This window comes from Mobula hypostoma, chromosome X1 (genome assembly GCF_963921235.1).
Source record: "Mobula hypostoma chromosome X1, sMobHyp1.1, whole genome shotgun sequence".
Classification (NCBI taxonomy): Eukaryota; Metazoa; Chordata; class Chondrichthyes; order Myliobatiformes; family Myliobatidae; genus Mobula; species Mobula hypostoma.
Genome location: NC_086128.1, coordinates 72320657 through 72343933, shown reverse-complemented (window position 1 = coordinate 72343933; position 23277 = coordinate 72320657). Strand labels below are relative to the sequence as shown.

The 23277-nt window shown below is 61.5% G+C and overlaps 1 protein-coding gene across 4 annotated transcripts in view; it reads right to left on the bottom strand.

Moving 5' to 3' along the window:
- stard3 (StAR related lipid transfer domain containing 3) overlaps window positions 1-22310 on the bottom strand; it is a 118785-nt gene extending 96475 nt beyond the window's left edge. The window contains exons 1-2 of one of the 4 annotated variants that reach the window (XM_063037063.1): window positions 22206-22283; window positions 3862-3935 (exon numbers count right to left, since the gene is read on the bottom strand). In XM_063037063.1, coding sequence (XP_062893133.1) covers window positions 3862-3887 — 26 coding nt within the window. In that variant the 5' untranslated portion in view covers window positions 3888-3935; window positions 22206-22283. Of the gene's footprint in view, window positions 1-3861; window positions 3936-4562; window positions 4649-22205 lie in introns of those variants that run through there. The other 3 variants (XM_063037066.1, XM_063037064.1, XM_063037065.1) reach the window with 3 other exon arrangements.
- Between the last annotated feature and the right edge of the window lie 967 nt (window positions 22311-23277).

The following is a 23277-nucleotide window of genomic DNA, read 5'->3' as shown; positions in this document are numbered from 1 at the left end:
AGATGCTGGAAATTCAAGCAACACACATCAAAGTTGCTGGTGAACGCAGCAGGCCAGGCAGCATCTCTAGGAAGAGGTACAGTCGACGTTTCAGGCCGAGACCCTTCGTCAGGACTCTGGATTTCTGCTCTGGATCTCTTCATCTTTTTTCCGCCATGATGCGGAACTCTTCTTCCGCCGTCTCCGTCTCCGAGCCTACTTCTTCGGCAAGGACTCTTCCACCTCCACTGATGACCCCTTCTCCCGTCTTCAACCCTCCTCTTCTTCATGAACACCCGGCTCTGGTCTTCTGCCTGCTCTGGATCTCTTTATCTTTTTTCCAGTCCTGACGAAGGGTCTCGGCCCGAAACGTCGACTGTACCTCTTCCTAGAGATGCTGCCTGGCCTGCTGCGTTCACCAGCAACTTTGATGAGTTTTACCTGCATTGCATGGAGTTTTTCCCCCAGCATTGAGGGCTATATGGTATGGAAGGCACTTGAGAAATCGAAAAATATGATCCTCACTGTGCTGTCTTGCTTATCCAGATGGGAGTAGGCTCTGTTCAGCAGGTAGACGACAGCATATTCAACTCCAATGTGCAAACTGCAGGGGATCAAGGGGTGATCTGACCAGGGGTCGGAGGCGAGCCAGCACCAGCCCCTCCAGGGTCTTCATGCTGCGTGAGGTCAGGGCCACTGGACGGTAGTCATTCAAGACTTTCGGCTGGCCCTTCTTGGGTCTGAGTTTCCCCAGAGCCCCCTCTCCCCTGCTCGGGAGTGAAGAGGAGGCCATGACGACTGGGGAGCTGGTGGAAGGAGGGAGCTGGGGGAGGTGAAGATCGGGACGGCAGCAGTTGGTATGTGGAGGTGTGCACGGTAGGCGCAGGGCAAGGAGGGGATGTAGACAGTGATGGCTTGCATTGTTCATCATCGTGTGGAACTGGAGGAGGGAGGAGGGGAGGCATTGGCGCTGAGAGAGGGAGGAGGATGTCTCAGCACCTGGGCTAGTGTTCTCGGGGTGGGGGGTGTGAACAGAAGGATAGTTGTCAAACCTATTGAAGAATTGGTTTAACTCATTAAACTTAGACTGGATCGACTAGGCTTATACACGTTGGAATTTAGAAGATTGAGGGGGGGATCTGATTGAAATGTATAAAATCCTAAAGGGATTGGACAGGCTAAATGCAAGAAGATTGTTCCCGATGTTGGGGAAGTCCAGAACGAAGGGTCACAGTTTGAGGATAAAGGGGAAGCCTTTTAGGACCGAGATGAGGAAAAACTTCTTCACACAGAGAGTGGTGAATCTGTGGAATTCTCTGCCACAGGGAACAGTTGAGGCCAGTTCATTGGCTATATTTAAGAGGGAGTTAGATATGGCCCCTGTGGCTAAAGGGATCGGGGGTATGGGGGGGAAGGCAGGTACAGGGTTCTGAGTTGGATGATCAGCCATGATCATACTGAATGGCGGTGCAGGCTCGAAGGGCCGAATGGCCTACTCCTGCACCTATTTTCTATGTTTCTACGTTTCTAACCCATTCATGGCCACATTTCGAAGCTCTGCAGCTAGGCTGATTGAAACCAGTGGTGCTCTACACACGTCCCCTGTGCTACTCAGCCCGAGCTTGGTCTCCAGCTCTCTCCTGTATTCCTCTTCAGCCCCCTCGATCTTCACCCTCAGCTCCCTCTGCACGCGTTTCAATTCCTGATCTCAGGGCTCTGTTGTTGTGGTTGAGAAGAGCCTGGAGTTCGCTGGTGACCCATGGTTTGTTGTCAGGGAAGCAGCGGACAGTCCTTGATGGTACAACAGTCTCCACACAGAAGCAGCCAGTGATGCAGTCCGAAAGTGCATCCAGTCAGTAACCTCAAAGCTGCCCCTCAAGGCCTGGGTTGACCATTTCTTTACTGTCTTGGTGACATTTAGCGGTTGCTGTACTTTGGGCTTATACAAAGGCAAGGGGTGAACCAGGCTGTGATCTGGTCTTCCAAGTGCGGGTGGGGGGGTGGGAACGGGAAGAGTTGTATACAGCTTTATCATTTGCACACAAGAGGTCCAGTGTTTTATCTTCTCTTGTATGACACTTGACAAACTGATCGAAGGTGGGGTGGGGTTGTCGAGAGAGAGAGGGAGAGACGCGGTTGAAGTCTCCCGATACGGCAATGAACGCATTGGGGTGGGGTGGGGTGGAGGGGGGGGCGTCTGGAGTCTCGCGGTGGTACGACATCGCACGCAGCATCGGGAAGGCGGAACGTAGACGCTGAGCAACGCAGCACGGCTGAACTCCCGCTGTAAATCGAACGGACGCAGACTCACAGCGAACAGTTCGATGTTCCGGCCTGCCGACGCCTTCTTTTACAGAAATTACACCATCTGTTATTCACAAGCACAGCAAGCCCAGCTCCCTTCCGCTTTCCACACTGTGGGCTAACTCTTGGAACGGAGAAGACTGAGGAGAGGTTTAACAGAGGACTACAAAATTATGACGGGTGTAGATAGGGTGAATGCAAGCACTAAGGTTGGATGGCACTGCAAGCAAAGGTCATAGGTTAAGGGTGAAAGGAGAAAAGTTTACGGGCAACATGAGGGGAAACTTCTTCACTGAGACCTTTCCCTATAACTCAGCTTCTTGAGTCCCAGTAACTTTTCTCTGCACCCTTTCAATGTCATTTACATCTTTCCTGTAGGGTAGGTAGCCAGAACTACACGCAATACTCCAAATTAGGCCTCACCAACATCTTATACAAGTTCAACATAACATCCCAACTCCTGCACTCAGTACTTTGATCTGTGAGGGCCAACGTGCTAAAAGCTTTCTTTACGACCCTATCTACCTGTGATGCCACCTTCGATGAATTATGGACCTGTATTCCCAGACACGTTTGCTTTACCACACTTCTCAGTGCCCTACCATAAACAAAAAAATACTCGGCAGATGCTGGGGTCAAAGCAACACTGACAACACGCTGGAGGATTTCAGCAGGTTGGGCAGCATCCGTGGAAACGATCAGTCAACGTTTCGGGCCGGAACCGGACGAAGGGTTCCGGCCCGAAACGTTGACTGATCATTTCCACGGATGCTGCCCAACCTGCTGAAATCCTCCAGCGTGTTGTCAGTGCCCAACCGTCCACTGGGTAAGACCTACCCCGGCTGGTCCTCCCGAAGTGCTACACCTCACACTTGCCCATGTTAAATTCCATCTGCCACTTTTCCAGTGGTCCAGATCCTGCTGCAAGCTTCCGCTCTGTCCACTACACCTCCAGTCTTGGTGTTGTCTGCAAATTTGCCACAATACCATCCAGATTCCTGCGGCCACTAGCCACAGGGCCTCCAGTCAGAGAGGCAACCGTATCTACCACTCTGCGGTTTCCCTTGCAAAGCCGAAAATCCAATTTACTACCTCATCTTGAATGCCAAGCGACTGAATCTTCCCGACCAACCTCCCGCGCGGGACCTCATCAAAGACCTTGCTGAAGTCCATGCAGACAACATCCACTTCCTTGCCTCCGTCAGCTTCCTCAGAAAACTTTAGAAGTCGGGGTTAGACATGACCTACCATGCACAAGGTCATGCTGACTATCCCTAATCAGTCCCTGTCTATCCAAATACTCATCCATCCAGTCCCTTGGAATACCTTCCAATAACGTTCCCACTTGTCAGGCTCACCGGCCTATAGTTTCCTGGTTTACTTTTAAACTACAGAACAACATTGGCTATCCTCCAATCCTCCAGCACCTCCAGGAGGCGGTGGCTATGGTGTGGTCTAAGTATCTCTGCTGAGGTCACTGCGATGTCGGTCCTTGCCTCCTGCAAGGTCCGAGGGAAGACCTGGCCAGGCCCTGGGGATTTATCCGCCCTGATTTGCCTCAAGACGGTAAACACTTACTCCTCTGTGATCTGTTTAGGGTCCATGACCTCGCTGTTGCTTTGCCTCACTTCGACAGACTCTGCGTCCGCCTCCTGCGTAAATACAGATGCAAAACATCCATTTAGGATCCACCCCCTCATTTCTTTAGCCCCACAGGTAGATTACCACTCCGATCTTCCAGAGGACCAATTTTTGTCCCTTGCAAACCTTTTGCTCCTAACACGTCTGTAGAATCCGTTAGGATTCTCCTTCACCTTGCCTGTTAGGACAACCTCATGCCTACTTTTAGCCCTCCTGCTTTACTTCTTAAGAATTTCCTGTACTCCATAAGCACCTCACTTGCAGCTGCCTGCCTATACCCGCTCTGCACCGCCTTCTTTTACTGAAATAGGGCCTCAATCTCTCTCAAAAACTAAAGATCCTTGACTTTTATTCTGACGGGAACATGCAAACGCTACTCTCAAAATTCCACTTTTCAAGGCAACTACCTCGGAACTAATGGCATTGTGATCACTGGATGTAAAGTGTTCCTCTACACAAACTGCTCTTACCCGCCCGGCCTCGTTCCCTAACAGCAGATCCAGTACCACGCCCTCTCTAGTTGGGACTTCTATTTACGGAGTAAGGAAACTTCCCTGAACACATTCGACAAACTCTTTCCCATCCAGCCCTGTTTCCAGCTTGGGAGTCCCAGTCAAAGTGCGGAAAGTTAAAGTCACCTGCTATCACAACCTTGCGTTTCTTGCAACAGTCTGCGATCTCTCCGCAAATTTGTTCCTCTACATCCCAAAGGCCGTTGGGTGATCTGTAATATAACCCCACTGATGTGGTCACACATTTCTTATTTCTCAGTTCCACCCATAAAGCCTCACTAGACGAGCTCTCCGGTCTGACCTGATTAAGCACAGCCGTGACATTTTCCCTGACTAGTTACAGCACCCCTGCCCCGTTAATCCCTCCCGCTCTGTCACACTTAAAACAACGGGAACCCTGGAACATTGAGCTGGCAGTCCTACAACCAAGTCTCACTAGCGACAATTTGTCATAACTCCAAGTGCTGATCCACGCCCTGAGCTCATCCGCCTTTGCTATGATACTCCTCGCACTGAAACACACGCAGCTCAGAACACTGCTCCCACCACGTTCAGCCTTTCCAGTTCTGACCTTGTATGTAGGCTTAATTGATCTAATCGTTGAAGAGAGTGCAAAAATGGGTCTATCTATCAATCGCAAAAAGACATAATGTACGGTGATATCCAAAAAGAAGGAGAATCCTATCTGCGGGCTGAGAATAAACGGGGAAGACATAAAACAAGTTCAGAACTTTTGCTACTTAGGAAGCTGGGTGACATCAGATGGCAGGTGCGACATGGACATCAAAAGAAGAACAGGGATGGCAGGCGGTGACTAGTGGGGTACCGCAAGGCTCAGTGCTGGGACCCCAATTGTTTACAATATATATTAATGGCTTGGATGAGGGAATTAAATGCAGCATCTCCAAGTTTGCGGATGACACGAAGCTGGGTGGCAGTGTTAGCAGTGAGGAGGATGCTAAGAGGATGCAGAGTGACTTGGATAGGTTGGGTGAGTGGGCAAATTCAGATTATTATCTGAATGGTGGCCGATTAGGAAAAGGGGAGGTGCAACGAGACCTGGGTGTCATTATACACCAGTCATTGAAAGTGGGCATGCAGGTACAGCAGGTGGTGAAAAAGGCGAACGGTATGCTGGCATTTATAGCGAGAGAATTCGAGTACAGGAGCAGGGAGGTACTACTGCAGTTATACAAGGCCTTGGTGAGACCACACCTGGAGTACTGTGTGCAGTTTTGGTCCCCTAATCTGAGGAAAGACATCCTTGCCATAGAGGGAGTACAAAGAAGGTTCACCAGATTGATTCCTGGGATGGCAGGACTTTCATATGAAGAAAGACTGGATGAACTGGGCTTGTACTCGTTGGAATTTAGAAGATTGAGGGGGGATCTGATTGAAACGTATAAGATCCTAAAGGGATTGGACAGGCTAGATGCAGGAAGATTGTTCCCGATGTTGGGGAAGTCCAGAACGAGGGGTCACAGTTTGAGGATAAAGGGGAAGCCTTTTAGGACCGAGATGAGGGAAAACTTCTTCACACAGAGAGTGGTGAATCTGTGGAATTCTCTGCCACAGGAAACTGTTGAGGCCAGTTCATTGGCTATATTTAAGAGGGAGTTAGATATGGCCCTTGTGGCTACGGGGATCAGTGGGTATGGAGGGAAGGCTGGGGCAGGGTTCTGAGTTGGATGATCAGCCATGATCATAATAAATGGCGATGCAGGCTCGAAGGGCCAAATGGCCTACTCCTGCACCTATTTTCTATGTTTCTATGTTTACGAAAATGAAGAGTATACTGACCAATACTAAACTAGGCATGACAACCCGCCTCAGAGTACTGAAATGTTACGTTTATCCGGTTATGTTATATGGCTCAGAATGTTGGACAATATCTAGTAATATGAGGAAATGAATTGAAGCAGCAGAGATGTGGTTTTTGAGAAGGATGTAAAGAATATCATGGATGAAATGAATATCTAACGAGACTGTCATGAACAGAGCAAGGCACAAAAAGAGAGAAATGATGTACGAGATCATGAAAAGGCAACGTGACTTCATTGGACGTGTGATTGGGAAAGAGGAGTTAGAATGCACGGTAATTATGGGAAAGATTAAAGGGAAGAAAGCAAGAGGAAGGCAAAGACAAATGGTGATGGAGACAGCAGCCAGAGAAGTGGAAATGAATACCAATGAATTGATCCACTTGACCTGAAGCAGGAGTGTGTGGGCCATGGCAGTCAAAGCACAAACTGGGCACGGCACCTGATGATGATGATGATACCCATGACCTGATGATGATGATACCCGACCTGATGATGATACCCATGACCTGATGATGATGATGATACCCATGACCTGATGATGATGATGATGATACCCATGACCTGATGATGATGATGTAGGCTTACCAACACCTGTCTCCACAACCACTCCACTTACTGTTCCCACACTCCGCTTCACATCCCGTTGCAACTCCAGTTTCAACCTCACCCCTGTGCAGCACCAGCAAACCTTCTGACTTGGAGATCAGCAACCCCGCCACCCCACCCTTCCAGTTTAGGTGTAAACCATCCCTTCTCTACAGGTCCCACCTTCCCTGGAAGAGAGCCCAAAGATCCCAAATCTGACGCCCTCCCTCCCTCCAGTACCGACTCTGTAGCCACGTGTTAAAACAGTGCGATCTTCCTAGTTCTGGCCTCTCTGGCACATGGCACAGGCAGCAAGCCTGGAGGTCCTGACCTTTAACCCTGCAGGGCCTCATCGCCCAGGTCATTGGGACCAACGTGGACCACGGCCTCTGGCTGCTCGCCCTCCCACCGAGGAACGCCGCGGACTCCAGCCAAGATGTCACGGCCCCCTGGCAACCGGGAGGCAACGCACCGTCTGGGAATCCCGTTCTCTTCCACAGAACCTCCTTTCTGTTCCCCCGAGTAAGGAGTCACCCCATCACTGCAGCTCGTCCCTTCTGAGGCGCAGAGCCAGACCGGCTCGCCGTGGCTTCTCCCTGGCTGGTCGTTTCCCTCCTCCCCGTCCCCCCTCATGCCCCAACAGTATCCAAGGTGGTTCGCATTGTACCAGCAGGGCGCTCTGCACTGGCTGTCCAAGTCCTTACCCTCTCCTGACAGCCACCCAGGTACCCGCCTCACCTCCTCGGCTGCCTATCCCGGCCGAAAGTCGCCAGGCTGTAGCTCCAGCTCCCTGACCCCTGACCCGGTCTCTCAGGAGCCTCAACCCACTGCACTTCGTGACGATGCAGGTCTCCCAAAGTTCCCACATCTCACACAAGACACACACCACTTACCCTGTGTACTGACGGGGTGGGAAAGAACAGCTTGCTAGACTTACTTCGATCTGCGCTCGGCCAAGCTTGCGAGGCAAAGCCGGACCACTCTACCACCGCCCCACTCACACACTGGCCGCTCCGCTTACGCTTCCCTTCACTTCACTGCCTGAAATAAAACTCACTCCCGCTGAGACTTGCAGCTTTCAAAAAGGCTCCCGCCCTGCACGATGTTTCTCCCTGGCTCTCCATTTCAAAGCAGTGGCAGGATTCAGGATAACGTTCAGGAGTTGGCAGTGGGAAGGGCAAGCAGTGTTGGTATTCATTTCCAGAGGGCTAGAATACAAAAGTAAGGATGTAACACTGAGGCTTCAGACAGCACTGGTGAGGCCTCACGTAGGAGTAACGTGAGCTGATTCGGTCCCCTTATCTGAGAAAAGGTATGCTGGTTTTGGAGAGGGTCCAGAGCAGGTTCATGAAAATGATCTGGGAATTAAAGGTTAATGTATGAGGAGTGTTTGATGGAGTTCAGAAGAAAAATGGCGGCGGGGGGGGCGGGATCTCATTGAAACCTATGGAATATTGAAAGGACCAGATAGAGTGGATGTGGAGAGGATGTTTCCTACAGTGGGGGAGTCTAGGACCAGAGGACACAGATAGAGTGGATGTGGAGAGGATGTTTCCTATAGTGGGGGAGTCTAGGACCAGAGGACACAGATAGAGTGGATGTGGAGAGGATGTTTCCTATAGTGGGGGAGTCTAGGACCAGTGGACACAGATAGAGTGGATGTGGAGAGGATGTTTCCTGTAGTGGGGGAGTCTAGGACCAGAGTACACAGATAGAGTGGATGTGGAGAGGATGTTTCCTGTAGAGGGGGAGTCTAGGACCAGAGGGCACAGATAGAGTGGATGTGGAGAGGATGTTTCCTATAGTGGGGGGAGTCTAGGACCAGAGGGCACAGATAGAGTGGATGTGGAGAGGATGTTTCCTGTAGAGGGGGAGTCTAGGACCAGAGGGCACAGATAGAGTGGATATGGAGAGGATGTTTCCTATAGTGGTGGGAGTCTAGGACCAGAGGACACAGATAGAGTGGATGTGGAGAGGATGTTTCCTGTGGCGGGGGAGTCTAGGACCAGAGGGTACAGCCTCAGAATAGAGAGACTTCCCTTTAGAACAGAAAATGAATAAGAATTTATTTCACCAGGGTGGAGAATCTGTGGAATTCATTGCCACAGACGGTGTGGAGGCCAAGTCATTGGGTATACTTAAAGCGGAGGTTCACAGTTTCTTGATTAGTCAGGGAGTCAGAGGTTACGGGGAGCAGGCAGAAGAATGGGGTTGAGAGGGATGGTAAATCAGTCATGATGGAGTGGCAGAGCAGACCCGATGGGCTGAATGGCCTGATTCTGCTCCAATGTCTGATGACTTCAACTATGCATCTATAGCAGTCAAAGCTAAACAAGAAGTCTGACAGATATGAAACTAACTCTGACTAGTGTGGGGTCATCTGCGGAGGGTGGGTGGGCGGGATCGGCCGAGCGTGTCCCCTCAGCGCGACGCACTGACCACCCCAGCCTCGTGTGGGCCGGCCTGTCACAGACCCCGCCGCACGACTAACGGGGCGAGGGTTGGGTCACCAGAGAAGGGTCTCACACTCAGCACCCAAACTCCTTCTGAACTCCAGTAAAGGTCGTACGTAATAACAGGAGAGGATAGTATTGGTATTAGAAAGCACCGCTTGAGAAACCTCATGTGACTCAGTAATATCTAAACCAGCAGCGAACTGTCAACAATAGTTTCAGCTCCCAAGAGGTCATCCTGTCATCAGTCACAGGATCAACAGACCGTAGGACCATGAGACACAGGAGCAGAATGACGCCACTCAGCCCATCCATCACCGCTGATTTACTATCCCTCTCAACCCGCCATTCTCCTGCCTTCTCCCCGTCACCTTTCACGCCCTGACTGATCAACAATCAACCTCCACTACAAGACCATAAAAACATAGCAGAATTAGGCCATTCAGCCCATCGAGTCTGCTCCAGCATTCCATCATGGCTGATTTGACAGGGCACTGTCCCCTGCTTCCGAGCAGTATCGGGGGGTGCGGGAGGGGAGGCAGGGCAGGGGGAGGACCACCAGCCCTGGCAACGGGGAGAGCGAGAGGGCCAGGGGAGGGTGAGCACAGGCCTGGGGGAGAAGAAGAGAGACGAGGGGTGCGGGTTCGATGGAGAGGGGCTGAGGAAAGTGACCGCTGGCCTGGAGGGTGAGGGAGTGGGGATTGCCGCCACTGGAGAGGGACGGAGGGAAGTCCCTACTGGCCCGCGTAGGGTTCAGAGAGTGAGGGCCAGGGGAGAGGGTGGGGCAGGGTGAGCACTGGTCTGGGGAGAGTGACCACTGGAATAGAGAGGGAGGGAGTGGATACCGGGACCAATGGTTCAGTGGCGGGGGACTGCTGGCCTGGCGAAGAGGGTGGGGAGGACAGAGGGACAGGGGAGGGTGGCCAGCGACCTGGGGAGAGGGAAAGGTGACCACTGGTCTGGGGAGAGTGACCACTGTCCTGGGGAAGAGGGTGGGGAGGACAGAGGGACAGGGGAGAGTGGGGGATGGGAGAGGGGGGAGGGGAGAGTGGGGGAGGCGGACAGTGGGGGAAGGGGAGAGTGGGGAGAGTGGGGGAGGAGAGAGTGGGGAGGGGGAGAGGGGGGGAGGCAGAGAGTGGGGGAGGCAGAGAGTGGGGAGAGTGGGGGAGGAGAGAGTGGGGAGAGTGGGGGAGGCAGAGAGTGGGGAGAGCGGGGAGGGGGAGAGGGGGAGGGGAGAGTGGGGGAAGGGATGAGTGGGGGAGGGGGAGAGTGACCCCGGTCTGGGGGGGGAAGAGAGGGGGAGAGTAGGGAGGGGGAGAGTGGGGAGGGACAGGAGAGAGTGGGGGAGGGGGAGAGTGGGGGAGGGGAGAGCGGGGAGGGACAGGGGAGAGTGGGGAGGGAGAGAGTGGGGAGGGGAGGGAGAGAGTGGGGAGGGGACAGGGGAGAGTGGGGGAGGGGGAGAGTGTGTAAGGACAGGGGAGAGTGGGGAGGGGGAGAGTGGGGGAGGGGAGAGTGGGGCGGGAGAGAGCGGGGAGGGGGAGAGTGGGGAGGGGAGAGTGGGGAGGGGAGAGTGGGGAGGGACAGGGGAGAGTGGGGGAGGGGGAGAGTGGGTAGCGGAGAGTGGGGAGGGGAGAGTGGGGAGGGGAGAGTGGGGGAGGGGGAGAGGGAGAGTGGGGAGAGGGAGAGAGGGGAGGGGGAGAGTGGGGGAAGAGTGGGGAGGGGAGAGTGGGGGAGGGGAGAGTGGGGGAGGGGGAGAGCGGGAAGGGGAGAGCGGGGAGGGGGAGAGTGGGGGAGGAGAGAGAGTGGGGGAGGAGTAGAGTGGGGGAGGAGGAGAGTGGGGGAGGAGGAGAGTGGGGGAGGAGGAGAGTGGGGAGGGGAGAGTGGGGAGGGGAGAGTGGGGAGGGACAGGGGAGAGCGGGGGAGGGGGAGAGCGGGGGAGGGGGAGAGTGGGGAGGGGGAGAGTGGGGGAGGGGAGAGTGGGGGAGGAGAGAGTGGGGGAGGAGTAAAGTGGGGAGGAGTAAAGTGGGGGAGGAGGAGAGTGGGGAGGGGAGAGTGGGGAGGGACGGGGAGAGTGGGGGAGGGGGAGAGTGGGTAGGGGAGAGTGGGAGAGGAGAGTGGGTAGGGGGAGAGTGGAGAGGGGAGGGTGGGGAGGGACAGGGGAAAGTGGGGGAGGGGGAGAGTGGGTAGGGACAGGGGAGAGTGGGGGATGGGAGAGGGGGGAGGGGAGAGTGGGGGAGGCGGACAGTGGGGGAAGGGGAGAGTGGGGAGAGTGGGGGAGGAGAGAGTGGGGAGGGGGAAAGTGGGGGAGGCAGAGAGTGGGGGAGGCAGAGAGTGGGGAGAGTAGGGGAGGAGAGAGTGGGGAGGGGGAGAGTGGGGGAGGCAGAGAGTGGGGAGAGCGGGGAGGGGGAGGGGGAGAGTGGGGGAAGGGATGAGTGGGGGAGGGGGAGAGTGACCCCGGTCTGGGGGGGAAGAGAGGGGGAGAGGGGGGGAAGAGAGGGGGAGAGTGGGGGAGAGTGGGGGAGGGGAGAGTGGGGCGGGAGAGAGCGGGGAGGGGGAGAGTGGGAGGGGAGAGTGGGGAGGGGAGAGTGGGGGAGGGGAGAGTGGGGGAGGGGGAGAGGGAGAGTGGGGAGGGGGAGAGTGGGGAGGGGGAGAGAGGGGAGGGGGAGAGAGGGGAGGGGAGAGTGGGGAGGGGAGAGTGGGGGAGGGGAGAGTGGGGGAGGGGAGAGTGGGGGAGGGGGAGGGGAGAGTGGGGAAGGACAGGGGAGAGTGGGGAGAGGGAGAGAGTGGGGAGAGGGAGAGAGGGGAGAGGGAGAGATGGGAGGGGGAGAGAGGGGAGGGGGAGAGTGGGGGAGGGGGGAGTGGGTAGGGGGAGAGCGGGGAGGGTAGAGTGGGGGAGGGCGAGAGCGGGGAGGGGAGAGTGGGGAGGGGAGAGTGGGAGAGGAGAGTGGGAGAGGAGAGTGGGAGAGGAGAGTGGGAGAGGAGAGTGGGTAGGGGGAGAGTGGAGAGGGGAGGGTGGGGAGGGACAGGGGAAAGTGGGGGAGGGGGAGAGTGGGTAGGGACAGGGGAGAGTGGGGAGGGGGAGAGTGGGGAGGGACAGGGGAGAGTGACCCAGGTCTGGGGGGGGAGAGTGGGGAGGGACAGGGGAGAGTGGGGAGGGATGGGGGAAAGTGACCCCGGTCTGGGGGGGGAGAGTGGGGAGGGACAGGGGAGAGTGGGGAGGGGGAGAGTGGGGAGGGACAGGGGAGAGTGACCCCGGTCTGGGGAGGGGAGAGTGGGGAGGGACAGGGGAAAGTGGGGGAGGGATGAGTGGGGGAGGGAGAGAGTGGGTATGGACAGGGGAGAGTGGGGAGGGACAGGGGAGAGTGGGTAGGAACAGGGGAGAGTGGGGAGGGGGAGAGTGGGTAGGGACAGGGGAGAGTGGGGAGGGACAGGGTAGAGTGACCCCGGTCTGGGGGGGAGAGTGGGGAGGGACAGGGGAAAGTGGGGGAGGGGGAGAGTGGGGGAGAGGGAGAGTGGGTAGGGACAGGGGAGAGTCGGGGAGGGGTGAGTGGGGGAGGGGTGAGTGGGGGAGGGGGAGAGTGGGGAGGGGGAGAGTGGGGAGGGACAGGGGAGAGTGACCCCGGTCTGGGGGGGGAGAGTGGGGGAGGGGAGAGTGGGTAGGGACAGGGGAAAGTGGGGGAGTGGAGAGTGGGGGAGAGTGGGGGAGGGGGGAGGGGGAGAGTGGGGGAGGGGGGAGGGGGAGAGTGGGGGAGGGGGAGAGTGGGGGATGGGGAGAGTGGGGAGGGACAGGGGAGAGTGACCCCGGTCTGGGGGGGGGGAGATTGGGGAGGGACAGGGGAAAGTGGGGGAGGGGGAGAGTGGGTAGGGACAGGGGAGAGTAACCCCGGTCTGGGGAGGGCGGGGAGATTGGGGAGGGACAGGGGAAAGTGGGGGAGGGGGAGAGTGGGGGAGGGGGAGAGTGGGGGAGGGGAGAGTGGGGGAGGGGAGAGGGGGAGAGTGGGGGAGGGGGGAGTGGGACAGGGGAGAGTGACCCCGGTCTGGGGGAGGGGGAGAGTGGGGGGGGAGAGTGGGGAGAGAGTGGGGGAGGGGAGAGTGGGGGGAGAGTGGGGAGGGGAGAGTGGGGGGAGAGTGGGGGAGGGGAGAGTGGGGGAGGGGAGAGTGGGGGGGGAGAGTGACCCCGGTCTGGGGGGGGGAGTTTGGGGAGGGACAGGGGGAAGTGGGGGAGGGGAGAGTGGGGGGGAGGATTGGGGGAGGGGCAGAGTGGGACAGGGGAGAGTGACCCCGGTCAGGGGGGGGAGATTAGGGAGGGACAGGGGAAAGTGGGGGAGGGGGAGAGGGAGAGTGGGGGAGGGGGGAGGGGGAGAGTGGGGGAGTGGGAGGGGGAGAGTGGGGGAGGGGGAGAGTGGGGAGGGACAGGGGAGAGTGACCCCGGTCTGGGGGGGGGAGATTGGGGAGGGACAGGGGAAAGTGGGGGAGGGGGAGAGTGGGTAGGGACAGGGGAGAGTGACCCCGGTCTGGGGAGGGGGGGGAGATTGGGGAGGGACAGGGGAAAGTGGGGGAGGGGGAGAGTGGGGGAGGGGAGAGTGGGTAGGGACAGGGGAGAGTGACCCCAGTCTGGGGAGGGGGGAGAGTGGGGAGGGGAGGGACAGGGGAGAGTGGGGGAGGGGGAGAGTGGGGGGGAGAATGGGGGAGGGGAGAGTGGGTAGGGACAGGGGAGAGTGACCCCAGTCTGGGGGGGGAGATTGGGGAGGGAAAGGGGAAAGTGGGGGAGAGGGAGAGTGGGGGAGGGGAGAGGGGGAGAGTGGGGGAGGGGGAGAGTAGGGAGGGACGGGGAAGGTGGGGGAGGGACAGGGGAAAGTGGGGAAGGGGGAGAGTGGGGGAGGGGAGAGTGGGGGAGGGGAGAGTGGGGGGGAGTGGGGGAGGGGGAGAGTGGGGGCGGAGTGGGGGAGGGGGAGAGTGGGACAGGGGAGAGTGACCCCGGTCTGGGGGAGGGGGAGAGTGGGGGGGGAGAGTGGGGAGAGAGTGGGGGAGGGGAGAGTGGGGGGAGAGTGGGGAGGGGAGAGTGGGGAGGGGAGAGTGGGGGAGGGGGAGAGTGGGGGAGGGGGAGAGTGCGGGGGGAGAGTGCGGGGGGGAGAGTGCGGGGGGGGAGAGTGCGGGGGGGGGAGAGTGCGGGGGGGGAGAGTGCGGGGGGGAGAGTGGGACAGGGGAGAGTGGGGGGGGAGAGAGTGGGGGAGGAGAGAGTGGGGGGGGAGAGTGGGACAGGGGAGAGTGGGGAGGGGAGAGTGACCCCGGTCTGGGGGGGGGAGATTGGGGAGGGACTGGGGAAAGTGGGGGAGGGGAGAGTCGGGGGGAGGAGTGGGGGAGGGGCAGAGTGGGACAGGGGAGAGTGACCCCGGTCTGGGGGGGGGAGATTGGGGACGGACAGGGGGGAGTGGGGGAGGGGGAGAGTGGGGGAGGGGGAGAGTGGGGGAGGGGGGAGGGGGAGAGTGGGGGAGGGGGAGAGTGGGTAGGGACAGGGGAGAGTGACCCCGGTCTGGGGAGGGGGGGGAGATTGGGGAGGGACAGGGGAAAGTGGGGGAGGGGGAGAGAGGGGAGGGGAGAGTGGGTAGGGACAGGGGAGAGTGGGGAGGGGAGGGACAGGGGAGAGTGGGGGAGGGGGAGAGTGGGGGAGAATGGGGGAGGGGAGAGTGGGGGAGGGGAGAGTGGGTAGGGACAGGGGAAAGTGACCCCGGTCTGGGGAGGGGAAATTGGGGAGGGACAGGGGAGAGTGGGGGAGAGTGGGGGAGGGGAGAGTGGGGGAGGGGGAGAGTGGGGTGGAGTGGGGGAGGGGGAGAGTGGGGGGGAGTGGGGGAGGGGGAGAGTGGGACAGGGGAGAGTGACCCCGGTCTGGGGGAGGGGGAGAGTGGGGGGGGAGAGTGGGGAGAGAGTGGGGGAGGGGAGAGTGGGACAGGGGAGAGTGGGGGGGGGGAGAGTGACCCCGGTCTGGGGGGGGGGAGATTGGGGAGGGACAGGGGAAAGTGGGGGAGGGGAGAGTGGGGGGGGAGTGGGGGAGGGGCAGAGTGGGACAGGGGAGAGTGACCCCGGTCTGGGGGAGGGGGAGCGTGGGGGGGGAGAGTGGGGAGAGAGTGGGGGAGGGGAGAGTGGGGGAGGGGGAGAGTGGGGAGGGGAGAGTGGGGGGAGAGTGGAGGAGGGACAGGGGAGAGTGGGAAGGGGAGGGACAGGGGAGGGTGGGGGAGGGGGAGAGTGGGGGGGGGAGAGTGCGGGAGGGGAGAGTGGGGGAGGGGAGAGTGGGTATGGACAGGGGAGAGTGACCCCGGTCTGGGGGGGGAGATTGGGGAGGGACAGGGGAAAGTGGGGGAGGGGGAGAGTGGGTAGGGACAGGGGAGAGTGACCCCGGTCTGGGGAGGGGGGAGAGTGGGGAGGGGAGGGACAAGGGAGGGTGGGGGAGGGGGAGAGTGGGGGAGGGGAGAGTGGGTATGGACAGGGGAGAGTGACCCCGGTCTGGGGGGGGGGGAGATTGGGGAGGGACAGGGGAAAGTGGGGGAGGGGGAGAGTGGGGGAGGGGGAAAGTGGGGGAGGGGGAGAGTGGGGGAGGGGAGAGTGGGGGAGGGGAGAGTGGGGGAGGGGAGAGTGGGGGAGGGGAGAGGGGGAGAGTGGGGGAGGGGAAAGTGGGGGAGGGACAGGGGAAAGTGGGGGAGGGGAGAGGGGGAGAGTGGGGGAGGGGAAAGTGGGGGAGGGACAGGGGAAAGTGGGGGAGGGGGAGAGTGGGGGAGGGGAGAGTGGGGGGAGAGTGGGGGTGGGGAGAGTGGGGGTGGGGAGAGTGGGGGAGAGAGGGGGGAGTGGGGGAGGGGAGAGTGGGTATGGACAGGGGAGAGTGACCCCGGTCTGGGGGGGAGATTGGGGAGGGACAGGGGAAAGTGGGGGAGGGGGAGAGTGGGTAGGGACAGGGGAGAGTGACCCCGGTCTGGGGAGGGGGGAGAGTGGGGAGGGGAGGGACAAGGGAGGGTGGGGGAGGGGGAGAGTGGGGGGGGGGAGAGTGGGGGGGGAGAGTGGGGGAGGGGAGAGTGGGGGAGGGGAGAGTGGGTATGGACAGGGGAGAGTGACCCCGGTCTGGGTGGGGAGATTGGGGAGGGACAGGGGAAAGTCGGGGAGGGGGAGAGTGGGGGAGGGGGAGAGTGGGAGAGTGGGGGAGGGACAGGGGAGAGTGACCCCGGTCTGGGGGGGGGAGATTGGGGAGGGACAGGGGAAAGTGGGGGAGGGGGAGAGTGGGGGAGGGGGAGAGTGGGGGAGAGGGAGAGTGACCCCGGTCTGGGGGAGGAGATTGGGGAGGGACAGGGGAAAGTGGGGGAGGGGGAGAGTGGGTAGGGACAGGGGAGAGTGACCCCGGTCTGGGGAGGGGGTAGAGTGGGGAGGGGAGGGACAAGGGAGGGTGGGGGAGGGGGAGAGTGGGGGGGAGAGTGGGGGAGGGGAGAGTGGGTATGGACAGGGGAGAGTGACCCCGGTCTGGGGGGGTGGGGAGATTGGGGAGGGACAGGGGAAAGTGGGGGAGGGGGAGAGTGGGGTAGGGGGAAAGTGGGGGAGGGGGAAAGTGGGGAGGGGGAAAGTGGGGGAGGGGAAAGTGGGGAGGGGGAAAGTGGGGAGGGGGAAAGTGGGGAGGGGGAGAGTGGACGAGGGGGAGAGTGGGGGAGGGGGAGAGTGGGGGAGGGGAGAGTGGGGGAGGGGAGAGTGGGGGAGGGGAGAGGGGAGAGTGGGGGAGGGGGAGAGTGGGGAGGGACAGGGCTCAGTGACCCCGGTCTGGGGGGGGGGGAGATTGAGGGGGGACAGGGGAAAGTGGGGGAGGGACAGGGGAAAGTGGGGGAGGGGGAGAGTCGGGTAGGGGAGAGTGGGGGGAGAGTGGGGGAGAGTGGGGGGGAGTGGGGGAGGGGAGAGTGGGTATGGACAGGGGAGAGTGACCCCGGTCTGGGGGGGGAGATTGGGGAGGGACAGGGGAAAGTGGGGGAGGGGGAGAGAGGGGGAGGGGGAGAGGGGCGGAGGCCCAGGGGAGGGTGACCCCGGTCTGGGGGGGGGAGATTGGGGAGGGACAGGGGAAAGTGGGGGAGGGGGAGAGTGGGTAGGGACAGGGGAGAGTGACCCCGGTCTGCGGAGGGGGGAGAGTGGGGAGGGGAGGGACAAGGGAGGGTGGGGGAGGGGGAGAGTGGGGGGGAGAGTGGGGGAGGGGAGAGTGGGGGAGGGGAGAGTGGGTATGGACAGGGGAGAGTGACCCCGGTCTGGGGGGGGGGAGATTGGGGAGGGACAGGGGAAAGTGGGGGAGGGGGAGAGTGGGGTAGGGGGAAAGTGGGGGAGGGGAGAGTGGGGGAGGGGAGAGTGGGGGAGGGGGAGAGTGGGGGAGGGGGAGAGTGGGGAGGGACAGGGCTCAGTGACCCCGGTCTGGGGGGGGGAGATTGAGGAGGGCCAGGGGAAAGTGGGGGAGGGACAGGGGAAAGTGGGGGAGGGGGAGAGTGGGGGAGGGGAGAGTGGGGGGGAGTGGGGGAGGGGAGAGTGGGGGAGGGGAGAGTGGGGAGGGGAGAGTGGGGAGGGGAGAGTGGGGAGGGCAGAGTGGGGGAGGGGAGAGTGGGGGGAGTGGGGGAGGGGGAGAGTGGGGGAGGGGGAGAGTGGGGGAGGGGAGAGTGGGGGAGGGGAGAGTGGAGGAGGGGGAGAGTGGGGAGGGACAGGGCTCAGTGACCCCGGTCTGGGGGGGGGGAGATTGAGGAGGGACAGGGGAAAGTGGGGGAGGGACAGGGGAAAGTGGGGGAGGGGGAGAGTGGGGGAGGGGAGAGTGGGGGTGGGGAGAGTGGGGAGGGGAGAGTGGGGAGGGGAGAGTGGGGAGGGGAGAGTGGGGGAGGGGAGAGTGGGGGGAGTGGGGGAGGGGGAGAGTGGGGGAGGGGGAGAGTGGGGGGGAGTGGGGAAGGGGGAGAGTGGGGGAGGGGGAGAGTGGGACAGGGGAGAGTGACCCCGGTCTGGGGGAGGGGGAGAGTGGGGGGAGAGTGGGGGAGGGGAGAGTGGAGGAGGGGAGAGTGGGGGAGGGGAGAGTGGGGGGGAGTGGGGGAGGGGGAGTGGGGGGAGAGTGGGGGAGGGGGAGAGTGGGGGAGGGGAGATTGCGGGGGGGAGAGTGGGACAGGGGAGAGTGACCCCGGTCTGGGGGGGGTGATTGGGGAGGGACAGGGGAAAGTGGAGGAGGGGAGAGTGGGGGGGAGGAGTGGGGGAGGGGAGAGTTGGGGGGGAGGAGTGGGGGAGGGGAGAGTGGGGGAGTGGGGGAGGGGATAGTGGGGGGAGTGGGAGAGTGGGGGGGAGTGGGGGAGGGGGAGAGTGGGGGGGTGTGGGGGAGGGGGAGAGTGGGACAGGGGAGAGTGACCCCGGTCTGAGGGAGGGGGAGAGTGGGGGGGGGGAGAGGGGGGGAGAGTGGGGAGAGAGTGGGGGAGGGGAGAGTGGGGGAGGGGGAGAGTGGGGGGAGAGTGGGGAGGGGAGAGTGGGGGAGGGGGAGAGTGGGGGGAGAGTGGGGAGGGGAGAGTGGGGGGAGAGTGGAGGAGGGGGAGAGTGCGGGGGGGGGAGAGTGGGACAGGGGAGAGAGTGGGGGAGGGGAGAGTGGGGGGGAGAGTGGGACAGGGGAGAGTGGGGGGGGGAGAGTGACCCCGGTCTGGGGGGGGGGAGATTGGGGAGGGACAGGGGAAAGTGGGGGAGGGGAGAGTGGGGGAGGGGCAGAGTGGGACAGGGGAGAGTGACCCCGGTCTGGGGGGGGGGGAGATTGGGGAGGGACAGGGGAAAGTGGGGGAGGGGAGAGTGGGGGGGAGGAGTGGGGGAGGGGCAGAGTGGGACAGGGGAGAGAGTGGGGGAGGGGAGAGTGGGGGGGAGAGTGGGACAGGGGAGAGTGGGGGGGGAGAGTGACCCCGGTGTGGGGGGGGGGAGATTGGGGAGGGACTGGGGAAAGTGGGGGAGGGGAGAGTGGGGGGAGAGTGGAGGAGGGGGAGAGTGCGGGGGGGGAGAGTGGGACAGGGGAGAGTGGGGGGGAGAGTGACCCCGGTCTGGGGGGGGGTGATTGGGGAGGGACAGGGGAAAGTGGGGGAGGGGAGAGTGGGGGAGGGGAGAGTGGGGGGGAGGAGTGGGGGAGGGGAGAGTGGGGGGGAGGAGTGGGGGAGGGGGAGAGTGCGGGGGGGGAGAGTGGGACAGGGGAGAGTGGAGGGGGGAGAGTGACCCCGGTGTGGGGGGGGGAGATTGGGGAGGGACAGGGGAAAGTGGGGGAGGGGAGAGTGGGGGAGGGGCAGAGTGGGACAGGGGAGAGTGACCCCGGTGTGGGGAGGGGAGATTGGGGAGGGACAGGGGAAAGTGGGGGAGGGGAGAGTGGGGGAGGGGGAGTGGGGGGAGAGTGGGGGAGGGGGAGAGTGGGGGAGGGGAGATTGCGGGGGGGAGAGTGGGACAGCGGAGAGTGACCCCGGTCTGGGGGGGGTGATTGGGGAGGGACAGGGGAAAGTGGAGGAGGGGAGAGTGGGGGGGAGGAGTGGGGGAGGGGAGAGTGGGGGGGAGGAGTGGGGGAGGGGAGAGTGGGGGAGGGGATAGTGGGGGGAGTGGGAGAGTGGGGGGGAGTGGGGGAGGGGGAGAGAGGGGGGGTGTGGGGGAGGTGGAGAGTGGGACAGGGGAGAGTGACCCCGGTCTGAGGGAGGGGGAGAGTGGGGGGGGAGAGGGGGGGAGAGTGGGGAGAGAGTGGGGGAGGGGAGAGTGGGGGAGGGGGAGAGTGGGGGGAGAGTGGGGAGGGGAGAGTGGGGGAGGGGGAGAGTGGGGGGAGAGTGGGGAGGGGAGAGTGGGGGGAGAGTGGAGGAGGGGGAGAGTGCGGGGGGGGAGAGTGGGACAGGGGAGAGTGGGGGGGGGAGAGTGACCCCGGTCTGGGGGGGGGGAGATTGGGGAGGGACAGGGGAAAGTGGGGGAGGGGAGAGTGGGGGAGGGGCAGAGTGGGACAGGGGAGAGTGACCCCGGTCTGGGGGGGGGAGATTGGGGAGGGACAGGGGAAAGTGGGGGAGGGGAGAGTGGGGGGGAGGAGTGGGGGAGGGGCAGAGTGGGACAGGGGAGAGAGTGGGGGAGGGGAGAGTGGGGGGGAGAGTGGGACAGGGGAGAGTGGGGGGGGAGAGTGACCCCGGTGTGGGGGGGGGGAGATTGGGGAGGGACTGGGGAAAGTGGGGGAGGGGAGAGTGGGGGGAGAGTGGAGGAGGGGGAGAGTGCGGGGGGGGAGAGTGGGACAGGGGAGAGTGGGGGGGAGAGTGACCCCGGTGTGGGGGGGGGTGATTGGGGAGGGACAGGGGAAAGTGGGGGAGGGGAGAGTGGGGGAGGGGAGAGTGGGGGGGAGGAGTGGGGGAGGGGAGAGTGGGGGGGAGGAGTGGGGGAGGGGGAGAGTGCGGGGGGGGAGAGTGGGACAGGGGAGAGTGGAGGGGGGAGAGTGACCCCGGTGTGGGGGGGGGAGATTGGGGAGGGACAGGGGAAAGTGGGGGAGGGGAGAGTGGGGGAGGGGCAGAGTGGGACAGGGGAGAGTGACCCCGGTGTGGGGAGGGGAGATTGGGGAGGGACAGGGGAAAGTGGGGGAGGGGAGAGTGGGGGAGGGGCAGAGTGGGACAGGGGAGAGAGTGGGGGAGGGGAGAGTGGGGGGGGAGAGTGGGACAGGGGAGAGTGGGGGGGGAGAGTGACCCCGGTCTGGGGGGGGGGTGATTGGGGAGGGACAGGGGAAAGTGGGGGAGGGGAGAGTGGGGGAGGGGCAGAGTGGGACAGGGGAGAGTGACCCCGGTGTGGGGAGGGGAGATTGGGGAGGGACAGGGGAAAGTGGGGGAGGGGAGAGTGGGGGAGGGGCAGAGTGGGACAGGGGAGAGAGTGGGGGAGGGGAGAGTGGGGGGGGAGAGTGGGACAGGGGAGAGTGGGGGGGGAGAGTGACCCCGGTCTGGGGGGGGTGATTGGGGAGGGACAGGGGAAAGTGGGGGAGGGGAGAGTGGGGGGGAGGAGTGGGGGAGGGGAGAGTGGGGGGGAGGAGTGGGGGAGGGGGAGAGTGCGGGGGGGGAGAGTGGGACAGGGGAGAGTGGAGGGGGGAGAGTGACCCCGGTGTGGGGGGGGGAGATTGGGGAGGGACAGGGGAAAGTGGGGGAGGGGAGAGTGGGGGAGGGGCAGAGTGGGACAGGGGAGAGTGACCCCGGTGTGGGGAGGGGAGATTGGGGAGGGACAGGGGAAAGTGGGGGAGGGGAGAGTGGGGGAGGGGCAGAGTGGGGGGGAGAGTGGGACAGGGGAGAGTGGGGGGGAGAGTGACCCCGGTGTGGGGGGGGAGATTGGGGAGGGACTGGGGAAAGTGGGGGAGGGGAGAGTGGGGGGAGAGTGGAGGAGGGGGAGAGTGCGGGGGGGGAGAGTGGGACAGGGGAGAGTGGGGGGGGAGAGTGACCCCGGTCTGGGGGGGGTGATTGGGGAGGGACAGGGGAAAGTGGGGGAGGGGAGAGTGGGGGAGGGGAGAGTGGGGGGGAGGAGTGGGGGAGGGGAGAGTGGGGGGGAGGAGTGGGGGAGGGGGAGAGTGCGGGGGGGGAGAGTGGGACAGGGGAGAGTGGAGGGGGGAGAGTGACCCCGGTGTGGGGGGGGGAGATTGGGGAGGGACAGGGGAAAGTGGGGGAGGGGAGAGTGGGGGAGGGGCAGAGTGGGACAGGGGAGAGTGACCCCGGTCTGGGGGGGGGGGGGGGGAGACTGACCACCGGCCGAGGACCGTGACCACCGGGGGAGGAAAAGTGAAACTGCGGCCGGCGGGGGAAGCTGGCGGTCCGCAGTCTGGCTGACGCGTGACAGGACCCTCCCCCGGGTCCCGGTCCCGGTCCCAACCCGCCTCCCACCGGCCCCGGTCCCGCTGCCGCTCCGTTTACCTCAGCCCCGGCGATCCATCCCGCCGCCGCTGCCACCTCCGATCCGGAACCAGCACCCCGGGCTCACCCGGAAGTGGATCCACTCGACCCCGCTCCCGCTGCCAGATAGAGCGATTTCCCACGCGTGTCGCCCTCAAAATCGTCCCCCCTCCTTCCGGCACCAGTACAAATCGGCGCCGGCCATTCGGCCCCGCAGGCGGCTTCTATCCTCTCCCCTCAGCTCCATTCCTGACTTCAGCATACTCAAAAGTTCGAAGTAGATTTTATCATCCGATTGCGCATATGTCACTAAATACTACTCTGACCTTTCTTGCGGGTATTCACATTAGAAAATAAAAATTCATAGAATAAACACCACACAAAACAAAGACGGACGAATCATGCAAATACAAAAGGAATTGAGTAACAATATAATAAATACTATCCCTCAACCATCAGGTTCCTCAATGAAAGAGGATAACTACACTCACTTGACCACAGCCAATGATCTCATGTCCTCTTTACTGATTGCTGTTTATTTATAGTTACAGAAGACTGTTCCCTGTCTTCTGCACTGTCTCTGAACCTTTACTGATCGTGCTGTAGGGTTTAAACGTCAGGCTGCTTTTGTGCACAAATCACAAAAGGTTGGTTTGCAGGAGCAGCAGGCTATCAAGAAGGCAGATGGAATGGTGGCCTTCATTGGCAGCGGGACTGAATTCAAGGGCAGGGAGATCATGCTGCACCTGGAGTACTGCGTGCAGTTCTGGTCTCCTGACTTGAGGAAGGATATACTGGCTTTGGAGGCGGTGCTGAGGAGGTTCACCAGGTTGATTCCAGAGATGGGGGGGGCGGGTTTAGACTATGATGAAAGATTGAATTTGCTGGAATTCAGAAGGATGAGAGGAGATCAACAGAAACATTTAAAATCATGAAAGGGATAGATAAGATAGAGGCAGGAAAGTTGTTTCCACTGGTAGGCAAGACTAGAACGAGGGGACATTGCCTCTAGATTCGGGGGAGTAGATTCAGGACGGAGATGCGGAAAAACTGCATTTTCCAGAGAGTGGTGAATCTGTGGAATTCTCTGCCC